Below are 13684 nucleotides of genomic sequence, written 5' to 3' on the forward strand. Positions count from 1 at the left end.
AAGTTAACATTAGTTAATATAAAAAATTTAAAATAGATTAAAGAGAAAATTTTTTAAAAATTTTCAGAAGAATGTACATTTTATAAATAGAAAAAAATATCATTTTAACATCTTTTAAAAAAAAAAATAAATTTTTTTCTAAATTAAATTATTAAATTAACCTAACTTTGGCACCTTGTGGAAAAAAAATACTTGTATCTTTCACATTGATAAATCATTTAGAGCATGGATATTTCACAATCAATACATACACAAGACATGAGTGGCACTTTTAAACACTTGCTCTTGAAGATTAATAAATACAATATGATGAAGAGAGGTGAAGGGTGGAACCAAGACCCAAGTTAATACTGCCTTTCCTTTAATTTTTTTATTCCCGCTCAGCAAAGCCCAATTTTTAACAAACTCCCACCAACGGGTCCAGCACAATCAAACTCCATTGAATTTCACGCCACCAGCTCGGCTCAATCAGCCTCCCATGAGCGCCAGTAACCTTTTAAAGACATGCTTGATCCTGTAAATTGAAAACAACACGTGTCAGCATCGTATATAAGAAAAAGGTACATCTATATATATGTATAAAGTTGTATTTTTACACTAGAGCGACCCTATAAAAAATAGTTAATAAAACATGCAATTTGATGGGTTCAAATATTAGGAAAGTTTTCAAATGATCCATTCACTTTCACTGGGCTTTTTTTGTTCCATGCCCCAGTACCGTGAAGATATATAATTAAAGATGTTGATGGTGCAGATTTAATGGTATTATTATGGGGTAGAAACATAAAAGAATGGTGCAAGGTGTTTCTTAAACCTGTTCAACGGTTAACCTGGGAAGCAGTAGGGGTATTGACATTTTTGGTAGGTGTGTCGTGTTGTCTATTTAAAAAGCCACAGTTGCGAAGTCGGCTCACATGTGTAGCTCTTGGAGTGAGTTGGCTTTTTTTGGACTAAAAGGTATGGGCGTTTGAATTTTTTTGACAAGTATGGACATTGATTGGGCTAGGTAAGGTTTAAGCATTCATGGTTATTTCATTAGTAATGGTTTGGAGCAAAGAAACCCTATGCATTATAAAGCACCGTCACCCGCTTACCGAGTCACCTATTCATCCAAACCCCATTCTTGACTACGAAAGGAACCATGCGAAGCCTACGTTGATTTTCTGCAAAGGCAGAAACAGCAAGTTGTTGTTCGACGAACGTATGGACGGTGAAAGTTGGTGACCTACTCAACAGACGGTACGGGCAGTGAGATATAAACTCCCCCCACCCCAAGGAGCGGGGGTTGTTTCATCTTCACGCGGAACAAGTTTCTGCCAAGCTTGAGCGACAAACGGATGGTGCCGGCGTGAGGAGTCAGCAATGAGGAGAGCACATCCAGGAAACGAAGTCAGATACGGCCGGTGGCAACCTAACCCGAGAGGATGACATCGTAGGAAGCCATAGTGTAGGCGCGCTTCCCGTCGTCGCGGTGGCATTTCAAGGAAGGGGAGATGGGGGGCGATTGTTGAACAGAGTTACAGTGACGCTTAGGAAGAGGTAGGCGAAAGCTCCGATACATGGGACGACAGGCGAGAAGATATACTTCTAAACCGGAGAAGGCACGGGTATAGGAGCCGCGGCGGCAGTTTCGGGAAGGAGGATGCAACAAGTGTCGCGTGCAGTAGCAGGTCGCATGAAGGGTTGAGGGATCCCATTTTTTTGTGGTCTGGGCTTTCTGTTAGGATGGAAAGTTGCCAAAAAAAAAATTAATGTGTAATTTGGTGCGAGTTTTATGGGTCCAATTAATTGTGGCATGAAGGGTGGGCATCGGTTTTTTTTTCTGGTGGGCTGGAGTTTAGTTGGGGTAGGATTGCGTTGTCTTATCCGAAGAGGATAAGATCAAAATAGGTGACTGTAGAAGGTTTCAAGTAACGATAACAGATATTTCTAGCATAATAAATACCATATCCTGGATTCTACACAATCAGAATGAGAGGTGGAGTCCATGGTTTCTACCATAATAAAAACCCCATCCTGGATTGAACGCAATCAGTATGAGAGGTGGACTCCATGGTTTCTATCATGCGCTGCGGTTTCCGTCGTAAGTCGTCCGGTCTATGTTCTCCCATTCAGGTCTGTGTAATTGTGTGTCAGTGAATTGAAAGTCATTGAAAATTTCGGTGTGATTTATTTTATCATTGAGTGTGAAACATGTTTGATAGAGGTTGAGAGATGTGCATTCGGACTGCTCTAATACACCCTTCGATTAGGTGGATGAAGTCGTGAATGTTGATGTCAGCGATTACCGAGTGTTCATAGAGGCGGGACAACTGTAGGCGGCATAAACCGGGATTGAAAATAATGTTAGTTTCATCACCATTATTTTGAGATCGTGGTATTTATACTTTGGTTATGAAACATGGTATTGATTTGTTAGGTTTAAAACGTTTAATTTATTTGTTATAAATTTTTTGTCATAGACTGCTTTGGGAGTGTATGGGATGACTGATGCGGATGCAAAAGTAATATTGTTCTGGAAGTGCAAAGGTAATTCAGTTGGTGTGTCTCAGCTAGCGACGTCGGTGACCATAAGGTATGTCCTTTTCTCGTTTTTAATTTTTTTATTTAAGTTGAGGATTGCCTTAAAATTAGTGGATAATAAATTAAGACGTGGATTGATATTGGTAAATATTGTCGTACATATGTGATAGGTGCTCGAAAGTACGGGAGAAGTTGATAATTTCGTTTCTTTCCTGTCGCATGGAAACCTCCTCTTTTGTCAACTATCCTTTGTTGTCCCAGTTGGAGATGAATATCGTTGGTTGAATGCCTATATTGAATAGTAAATGAAACGATGGTAGTGAATTTAGAATTTTCCTCGGTTAGAGTCTTCCAAGTAAACAAATTATGGGAAGAAAATCCATTAAAAATCGTGTTCGATACTTTATGAATTATATATAATTTTCAGTTATATATATGTGTACCCATCCTGGAATGATGGTAATTGTTAAAGGGTCTAAATGCGTTCATGAAACGTAGTAGAAGAATTTGCTTGCATAAAGTGTAGTAGATGGTAGTTGACATTATAAATATTTCTCAATTGAAACTTGAAAAGCACATTTAATTTATGAGCATGGAGTTGGTCCATTGAAATAACTTTCTGTGCTATTGTTATTGCTGGAAAGGTCTCGTGTTACATGATTTCTATTTGTGCACAAGGAAAAGAAATTTATTTTGAAAGTATGCTGCAGGCGATAACAAATTTAGGTGAAGCCTTATTGGAAGGTTAACCAAGTATTAGTAGGTTTGTCATGAAAAGTTGTAAGACCTTAATGCCGAAGTTGGTTTTGGGTTATTTAAGCAGTGTCCTTAATTTATTTATTTTGTGTGAGAGTTCTCTAAATTTGTTTTATTCAGCTTGTTTCCGTTATATTACCGATGCATTTTGTTGTGTTTCTTCACCATTTGTGTTTGTTAAGGTGCTGTTTTGACCTAAGTCTGATTAGAATTGAGTGTATGAAGCAGTAGGAGTAATATTTGTTCCTAGAAAACCGGCATTTGAATTCGGATATTAATAATTTGGAATAATGACTGGTTTATAGAAGAAAGTGAATTTAAATAATAAAATTCGTTTGTAACGGATTTTGAACTCTTGATAGGGTATTCCGATATAGATGCAGGCTGGCTTTGTGAAAAACCCAAATGATGTCCACCCCTATTTGTTCCTTGCGTAGAACGGTTAGAGAAGAAATACTCTGACTATATCTCATTCATTCCAGAAAATGACGTTGTTCAATTTGTTGAAGAAGTTACGGAAGATGCACATTCAGTAATACGTATTCCTCTGTTGTCATATTAGTTATTTGAGTATTACAATTCCCTCAATCGTGAGAAAACATTTTATTTGAATAACTGGAGTAGTACATCTAACTATTGTTGTTTTTGTTTGTTGCAGTACATGTCCCCGTACCGCAGGCGCCCCATGGAGACCGGTCTGTGCAGAGTCGTAGCATTTGGTTTCTGTCCCAACGAAAATGTAGAAAAGAGCATCTTCAAATTCGGTTGAATATCCCAATTTGATCAAGCAGCTCCATGTTCCTTCCAGCACGTCGTCATGTTGAATCGGTTAGTAAAAAATCGTAGTTCGTTCAGCCTATATTGGTTTTATGACGTAAGGTTGTTTTATTCGAGTCTATCAATCTCCACCACAATCGTGAAACAATACACGAAACAGATGATCCATTTCATTCTCGTTGATTCCTTTTCAACATTAAATGTTTTCCAAATGTCCGCTGCGCATACAGAACTAACATTCTATTAAGTTATCGTAGTTGGTTGTAAATATGTAAAGGAGCATGTGTTGCCGATCACAGTTGCTCGCATAAATTTTCCGGAAACATGTTTATCTCAACGAAAGAAAAAATTTTGGATATCGTACGGCGTATCAGGCAGGGATGATATAGAAGTAAAATGGATAAAGAGAGAAGATCCTATTGTTTGTTTGAAGGAAGGTCGTTAATGAGTTGTGGAGTTGTTGGAGCTAAAGCAACAATATTTCGTTGTTTTTAAGTGCAACGGGGAATTTAAATTTAAATTCCTTGTGGTCCGTTCGATTGACTCCGAGATTGATTATTCAAGTTTCACAAGTTTCCATCACGGTGACCACCGTATGGGAAATAAATTTCCGATTCATTCGGGGGGTTTTGTATATGGAAACTTCTGAAACTCGAGTAATCAATTTAGGAAGCATTCGAACGAATCACGTTGGATTTAAATTTAGATTCTCCTTTGTACTTAAATGCCACGAGATACGGTTGCTTTAGTTTTAACAACTCCACAACTCCTTTCCGACGTTGATTCAAACGAGCACTATTATTTTATTTCTTGATCCATTTTACTTCTATTTCATCCCCGGTTGGTAGGTGTAATGATGTTGTCAACCATAGGCATTTCGAAATGTTATCTTTATAAAACACAGGCTACTTCGTCATAACTGCAACACTTGGCCACTTAATTAATAACCGGTACGTTGTTAGCACGGTATTAACAACATCAGTTACTGTTTACGTTGACTAGGTCGTTGTAACGTACATTAGAATAGGAAGTTGGAGCAATTGCATAATTTTTGAGTTGGAATATGCTTTTCTTTGCATGGGTAACGTCATATGAATCTGAACGTGATTAATTTTTCTGTAACATGCATGATTTTGCTGAACAACTGTTGTGGAGGAGGAACACAATCGGGGATAAAAAACATGCTGCGGATGGAGACTATCTTACTGGATCAGACGACGAATATTGTGAATTTTATGCCTTCATTTTGTTGAATCTTGTACGTAGCAGCCTTGTTTCATGTTAACAAACATGACAGACGGGGTTCGACATTCTTCGTCAGCTGAAATGCGGCCGGAAAGGTACAACCATGTTAAGGAGACTGTGTTTCTGTTGTGCTATGTTATCAGCTTCCAATCATTCTGTTGTGTAGACATGGTTTTCATTTTGGAGTTGGCTGGATAGAGGAATCTGCATTTATTCAGCCTTTTTTCTTACTTGGAAATAAACTTATTGAATTTAACGTGACTTGACATTTCTTTAGAGTGTGTATCTTTTTGTGGCCCATTTTTTATTTTCAGTTCTTCTATGTTATTTGCAGTGAAAGCTTTATTAGCATAAGAGTAATGTTGCATCTTTCTGCATCGTTTTGGCTTGGTTCTTTAGTTTTACTATGTAGCATAGGTTCGGTAGTTTCTGTTCTGTTACATTGTTAGAAGGTTCAATGTTCGGTTCTTTCCGTTTTGCTATGGAAAACAAAATATGGGTTTTGTGTTTTGTTTACTGAAAGGAAAAGACAGGGTTTGCTCTCTGGGCTGGAACCCATGTTTGTGTTCTATGCTTATCCGGTTCAGGTATGCTTCTTTTTTGTTCTTGTCTTTGTTTGTTGTTTTTCCCATTGTTCTGCCACTGTTCCTTCTTTCCTTTTATTGAAAATTTAATTATTGTTATGAATCGTTCTGCCCATGTTTGTTACTTTCTATTGTCCCTCTAAAAAACTTTTGTTCTGATTTGATGAGGAAAATAGAAAAGATGATGAACCACTTTAGCTGTTTCGTACTTAGTTTTTGCCAAGTTTATGTTCTGTATCTTTCTTTTCGGCTGATATTTTTTTTAGATTTCAAAACTTGCCTTCAATTTCCACACTTTTAACTCAAATGTGTCACTTTGATGACAGGTGGTTGCTGAAAGATCTTCTCCAATTCATCACAGAATGTTGCCTCTATAAAAGAAACTTCTGTTTCCTATAAATGTAACAACCGAGCTGTACAGAATCTATATGTAATTGGACTTCGCTTGAATGAAGAAATACAGTCTCAATCGGATGCATGAATGTCAATAATCTAACGATCATTGCAGTGCACTAGTTTTTTAACTTGGAAAATTGTTGTCATGCCACTCCTTTTCCTCATTTCCATTTCATCAAGTCTCGTTTTCTACTTCCCAGTAGGGTTGAGAGATGAATTAAACCTCTTAATGTACTTTGTGCTATACATTTTCATGTCTCTTTTAGCAAGTGAAGCAGTTGTGTTTGTCATGGAAGTTGTTTATCGTTTTGCTGTGTTCATTTTTTTATGCAGATAATAATCTCTGCGTTTTAGCTGTAGGTGTCATCGAGTGGGTACGGAATTTAGTAGTATTTTTGCCTTACTTGCATCGTTGCCTTGTACAATGAAATCATCCTTTATGTAATTTGCATTTCCTATATCAGTTTCCAGTTTATAACGAATTTAAGTAGCTGTATCAGTTTATAACGATTTGCACGAGATCTTAAGATTGTTGTGGTTTTTGTCGTTACTTACATTGGACAAGATATTTTGTTTATATAAAAACAAATTTGTCTTTTTTACAAAAGGCGTACGACGTTTTGTCTGTTCATAACAAAAAAATTTTTATTATTCTAAAACGACGTTTTGTCTTTTCATTTCTTAAAAAATTAATTGCTTTAAAAAACCTCAGTAACGTTACGTTCTATCATAATAGGACATTTAAAATATGAGAATGAACAAAAATTATCGGTGTTCACATTAAAATTGTGTATACCTACGAATGTTAGCCTTCATGTACTGTATGTGTTCATATGTCGTAAACAATGGATTAACTGCTTAAGCTGCTAAAATCACGTATGAATAATTATACTTCGCTGAGTTAATAAGACTTAACCTGGAATAATAAGCAGACGTTATGCGTGAAGTGAACATTAGAGTAACTAACAGACTAGAATATACATTAAAAAGTCAAGAATGCAACACAGTGAAAAGTAAGACTGCTACAAATCAGGTAAAACATGCTGGTATGATAACTAAGGTTAACATGAGCCTACTTCCTAACCAGAGTTAAGTATAGGACGAGGATGGTGACGAAGATAAATAGGATAAACTGGTATGGATTACGTTGCCGGCGGCCCTGGTTGGATCGGTTGCTTTGACGGACAGTTGACTGGTTGTCCCTTCCTTCAATTTGACGTTGCTCCTGTATACCTTCGTCAAAAGGGAGTAGTTGGTTAGGAATCGGTGATGGGTTGTGTCGCATGGATGTTGCATCAATTTGATGCAATGGAGGACCATTGTTGGTGAGCTGAGTCTGCAATCGTCTGGCAGATAGGAATTGTTCGAACGCGAAACGAGCTTCCTCGAATGTTTCGTATGACTTATGGAGGTTGCCGCTAAATTGGTTAACTTGGCTATGACAGGCCGGCCAGGAATTATAGATACCAGGGACCCTCCCTATGAAAACAACATAGTATTTCTTCTTGTCACGGACCATGTTGAGATTCCAAAGGAGAGATGTGTCGAGTATTTTCACGATGGGAGATTGGCCTTGGTGCTTTTTAAAGGGATCGAGGATGGCTCCTGTGATTTGAACAGGAAATTCAAATTCTGCAACTGTGATATTTCCAACGGTTGGAAAGTTATCAAATGTGGGGGTGACATGTGTCCTTTTGCAAGAAGCATCAACTAGCCTAAGTTTTGGTTTGAAGAAGAACATGGTTCCGGTTGTAATAAAAAATTATTAACTAAAATATAAATTTCGACAGTTAATTATAACACACGAAATATATAACAAGTATGTGACTCAACGGTACGGACTGATTTATTAAATTTTTAAAATACAGGTTGTAATTTTACTGTATAAACTCATGCGAGGTTGACGAACGCCTGCATCTCGTAGTTTGCGCGACAGTTGATGCAGGGGATATGAGCGGCACCTCCGAAAGCATGGACGGAGTTTCGCTCTGCTGCACGTCTGCGATAGTCATACAGAAGAGGCATGTGGCCCCTGGTGGAGCACGTAGGTGAGTTGCAGACGGTTTGTTGTGCTTCTATACGGGGCATTTGGACCTCACCTGGCCACGAGATTGTCAGAATTGAAAAGCACATTGCCTTACAATCGGCGAGTGAACCAGCCGCATCAAGCTCGCGAAACATTTTCATCCCTCTTTGTTTTTCGTCGTTGTCGTCCGTGCGAAGCAGCAACGTCATGGTCAGTGCGTATTTGGCTGCTACATGTCCGGTATTTGTTGCACTATTCAGCATCTTCATTCCATCGTTTTCGTTACGTCTGATGAAGAGTTCCCGAAGTGCCTCCCGGAACAGAAGCTCTGGATTGCTAGCTACCATGCATCGATCAAAGAATCTCTTTGCCCCCGGGTTGAGGCACCACCACCACGGCGTGGCATGCGGTGGTGGGATGGAGACACTCCGGTGTACAATCTCGGCCTCTCCCGCATCGCGTGCAGCCTTGAAGGTCATTCTGAGACTGCACAGGTCGCGAATGGAGTCTGCCGCAACTTTAATGGTTATTTCTACCCAGATGTCGTTGGGAATGAAAGCCATGTTACAACAGCTTTCGACTGTCATTTTCAGATTGTTCCTGCTGGTTCCTATTTCGATGGGGATGAGGATACGTGTTTAGAGTATAGGGTTTGGAGTGTGTCATAGTAGTGTAGCCTCCATATTTATAAGTCCACCGACCCTGTTGGAAACCTGCACTTGAGTGTAGTAGACCAGGGATCTCTTTAATGCATGCGTAATGTTAAACGTTTAGAGCAACCGTATGTAAATTATGGTGAAAGCTGGACACTGTATGGGGAATGGTATTCATTATTTGAAAATAATAGATGACGAACAAGATTTTTCAACAATGTTGCCCTATTACTCTCCTAATTAAATTTACTCAATTAATGTTATTATAATACACCGTTCAGACCTTGTTAAACAGATGTTATTACTTACCTACACCTTTCTAAACCTATAGTAGTATACATTATTCAACGGGCAGTCAGTAGAATGTTAAAGGTTCGGTCAGTTACTAAGCCATTTAATGTATGGTTAGTTAATACTTAATCTTTAATGTAATTTGCATAGTTTAGGGTAGTTTAGTATCATGGATGTGAATTTTGTGTTTTTGAAACTTGTTTCATGTATCACATAGAGACTAGATGATGCGACGCGTTTAATGTGAAAATGAAAAAGCGTTGTAGATATGGTGGAGGGTGGGAAAAACGGATAGGTGAGGTTACTACATTTATTATCGAATTTAAAGCCCTGGGGAAGCGGTGTGGCTGTCAACTGAGATAACTTTGTATACATAGTTGGAAGTGAGAATGTGATGAGGCATGTCATATATAAATATAAATAAGTTCGATGCTTGAGATTACTTGGCTAAGGATTTTGTTAATAAGACTGAAGGTTGTTACTTCGTTTTGTGAGTGACTCGCTGTTCATTGGGTTTGAACAATGTCGAGCCCCAGCGTTGGTGATGGTACTGCTTCTTCCGGAGGAACTCGCCCAGGCGGCCCTCTCCGCGATGACGGTAGGTGGTTTCACATAATCTTTCTCCCGGTTATCCTTTACGTTTACTCATTGTCATTTTTTTTCCTGGTTTGAAATTCTAGAAGTTGTCCCCACGGTTAATCCTGACCAGTTTATCATCATCGAGGACCTTGAGCAGATGCTGCGCAAGGCATGTGACGCCCTTAAGACGGAGCCTCCAGTGTTTCAGCCGCACGATTGCGTATACGTCGAGGGCGACCGCTACCATGGGTTTGTGGTGCATGTCGGGGGCCCACCGGACGGAGTGAACTTTGTTGCCTACGGCAGGTTCTCAGCCGACGAACGCCTCGCCAGGCAAGATGCCGCTTTTTCATCCCTGCAAGCGGTTGTTGGAGAGTCTGGTAAGGACATACTCGACTACAATTACTACGTGGCACAGAGTTACAGGGAACGTCTTTTGGAGTTGGAGCGGATATCTAGTCTGTCCGTCGACGCCCGTGTTGCTGAACTGGAGGCTGACAACGCTCGGCTAATGGAACGCCTGGCTACTTGGTCCACCTTCCACGGCCGTGTATAATCTTTGTGTAGTATGTGGTTGACGGTTTACTGTTTCGGGGGTTTGTTGTTTGTTGGTTAGGGTTCATGGTTGACGGTTTTAGGGTTTGTGTTGAAGGTTTTGTTATGGATCTTTTTGGGTCGTGACTGTAACAATTATCTTGTTATTACCTATACTTTTCCTATTATGTAATACTTACAATGTATTTCGTTATGCGTGGGTTACAAGAGTTCGCGAAAAAAAAAATTTTTAATAGTAATATTAAAAACACGCAGCTTCGAATAACATCTAATATTTTCATTGCATAAACAGTCATTAAGCTATCCGTTAGTTTGTTCTAAATTAAAGTGCATTGCATGGAATTGAAGTTAATTTGAAATTCTTTCCATACCCTAATCAAAGTTTTTTGGAGATAGAAGTGTAACATTTAATACGGACTAAATCGAAGGGCACACAAGTTTCTATCGTAAATGTGGTAGTCGAACGGGTATATATTGTTTGCTGGAAGGTTGTGGAAAAGCATTATAGACGTTAATGTATTCATTATGGGAATTAATTATGTGGCTCGGGAACTGGTGTCATTAGGCAGTTCCAATCAGAATTAAATTTGTTTAAATGAATTAAAAAATATAATTTTAAATTTTAATTTACGTAATACTCTTATAGATAATCTTATAAAAACAAAAATACCGTTATAAAAATTAAGGACCGACTTACAAGCTCCAACAACAAATCCAACAATAAATTATATAACTTTTATCTAGATCTAATTTCACTTCAATTATCATTCACTTTTTTTTATTTATATTTTTTTCCGTTCTAGGAATTTTTTTTCTTTTATTTACAACTCTACTTCTAATTCGAATTGAGATCATTTAATAAATTTACAATGTTAAATTAGACATTTGATTCTAAAAGAGTAACATGTACTTTTTATATAATTTTAAATGATAAAAATACTCTTTAAATGGTTAAAGTTATTTTGTTAAATTAAAAAATTGAATTTAAATCTTTTTTTCATTAGTAACTAAAAGAAACTAACACGGGAATGGGAACTTGAATTTAATAGAACCAAATATATTATTTAGTATTGAGTTTAAATATTAAAATTTTCTTTTAAGATTAGATACTTAAACGAGTTCGAAAGTAAAATTTTGAATTTTATTTTAAAACGTTAACATAGGAGTAAAAATAGAAGATCAAAAAAATTAAAATAGGAGAAAAACAGAAGAGCAGAATAGGATCACCACCCACACTACATGGGACACGTAGGCGGCGAGTGAGGCGAAATGCCTCCGAGATGGCGGCGATGCAATGATAGAAACGACGAAGGAGACGCGACGTTGAAGGAGACGCGAGTGACGGTGGTGAACGGTATCTACGAAGTTGTTTAGAAGTGAGATTTGACAAAGAGAGTTATGAATTAAAATAAATATAAAGAGTTTTTTAATTTAAAGCAGAAGAGGTAAAATAAATATAAAGAAAATAAAAATTTTAACTGCATAAAAGTAATTTAACAATAAAAATATGTAGAGTATTGATTCACTAAATAATTAACGACTTTATAGATTATCGATTGAGCAAACTATTAGAGAGTATTGTAAACATAGCCATATTAAAAACAACACGAGTATATTAATTTTTTAATTTATAATTACAGGTTTTAAATAGTTACTTTTTTAAATTCGAGAAAATATAATCAATCATATAAGTTTAATAATAGAGAAATTCAGTCATATCAGCTAATGAGTGACAAAATTTACACATATCAACCAATACAAAAATTGGTTCACGAATCAACGCAGAGGGCATTTTTATGTAGTTCGAATTAAGCTAATTCAAACTCCACTCTCAATGTAATTCGAATCAATATGATTCAAATAACACACAAACGCACATACCCTCTAATTCGAATCAATCTGATTCGAATCCCACACACTAATTCAAATTAGGGTGATTCGAATTACACACAAACTCACGTACTAGTTCGAATTGGACTCATTCGAACTTGTTATGAAATTTTTGCAAAAAATATTACAAAAAATATTAGGACAAATATACTACCTAATATAAAAAATATAGTACAAAAAGTATATAAAAATTATAAATACGAATTGAACGTGAATTTCACAGTATAAATGTAATCCATGCAGTTATTTTAATACACCAACATTTATATCTATATGGAGGCAAGGCTAACTCGAATTCAAGTAGTTCCACAATACGGTGTATGAAAAAAAATTGCATTTTATGAAGTTTAAAAGTTTTTATTATGTGATAGGTTAGTAACGAGTACATTAGAAATGTTGATAGTACTCATCGTAACAATGTTTATTTTAATAATTGTTATAAAAATTTTAGTTGTACTCTTTACAAAATAAATGATGACAATAATTTGTAATAGCTCATGAAAATTTTTTAATAAAATTATTTAAAATATATGGTGAGATATTATATGTCTCGAATTACGCATGGGGAAGTTCGAATCAGTCTAACTCGAATTATATGGTGAGCAATTCGAATTCTATACAATACTCTTCTGCCCAATTTTTAATAGCTCACGAATATTTTTTAATAAAATTATTTAAATAATAAGACAACAAATATTTATTCTATACAAAATAAATTTAAAAATGGCTTAGAAGAGGGTAGAAGTACTACAAAAATTTATAATGTCATAACGATTTAGGACACTAAAGAAATACTCTACATAGTTAATAATAAATTAGAAATTAAAGAAAACACAATTTTTTTCCTGTATGTACCTAAATTACTAGAATATTACAAACTTAGATAGCACTCATAACATCATTTAACCCATTTTTTTAAAACTATTTTGTATAGAATAAAATATATTTTTTAGTTGTTTTCTATAAAATAAAAGTTTTTTTTTAATTTCTAAATTATTACTGACTATGTAGAGTATTTTATTTAAAATATGAGTACATGCATGTATTTAACTAAGTCATCAGAACATTACAAATTTTTATAGTGCTCCCAATATTTTTTAAGCCATTTTTTTAAAAATTGTTTTGCATTGACTATAATATTTTGTGTGGTGTAATCTCAAAAAATTTATTAAAACAATTTATTAAAAAAAATATTAATTAGCTATTAAACATGGACAAAAGAGTACTGCATGGAATTCGAATTGATAGGTCATTAATTTTTTATTAAAGTATCGTAATTATATATTTTGTTAGCTTTTTTTCAAAAATAAAACAATTTAAACAAATTGTATTTAATATTTAAAAGAATAAGCTGCGAAAAAGTTGAATTTAAATATATAGTTCACGCTTGGATTTAATAAAAATAAATA

The 13684-nt window shown here is 36.0% G+C and overlaps 1 protein-coding gene across 1 annotated transcript; it reads right to left on the minus strand.

Annotated features, from left to right (window-relative positions):
• Positions 1 to 8171: 8171 nt before the first annotated feature.
• On the minus strand, positions 8172 to 8870 carry LOC110266568 (putative F-box protein At1g67623). Its single transcript, XM_021111446.1, has one exon. The coding sequence runs from the start codon at positions 8868 to 8870 to the stop codon at positions 8172 to 8174; it is 699 nt and encodes a 232-aa protein (XP_020967105.1).
• Between the last annotated feature and the right edge of the window lie 4814 nt (positions 8871 to 13684).

This window comes from Arachis ipaensis, chromosome B1, assembly GCF_059453495.1.
Source record: "Arachis ipaensis isolate K30076 ecotype BB chromosome B1, ASM5945349v1, whole genome shotgun sequence".
Taxonomy (NCBI): domain Eukaryota; kingdom Viridiplantae; phylum Streptophyta; class Magnoliopsida; order Fabales; family Fabaceae; genus Arachis; species Arachis ipaensis.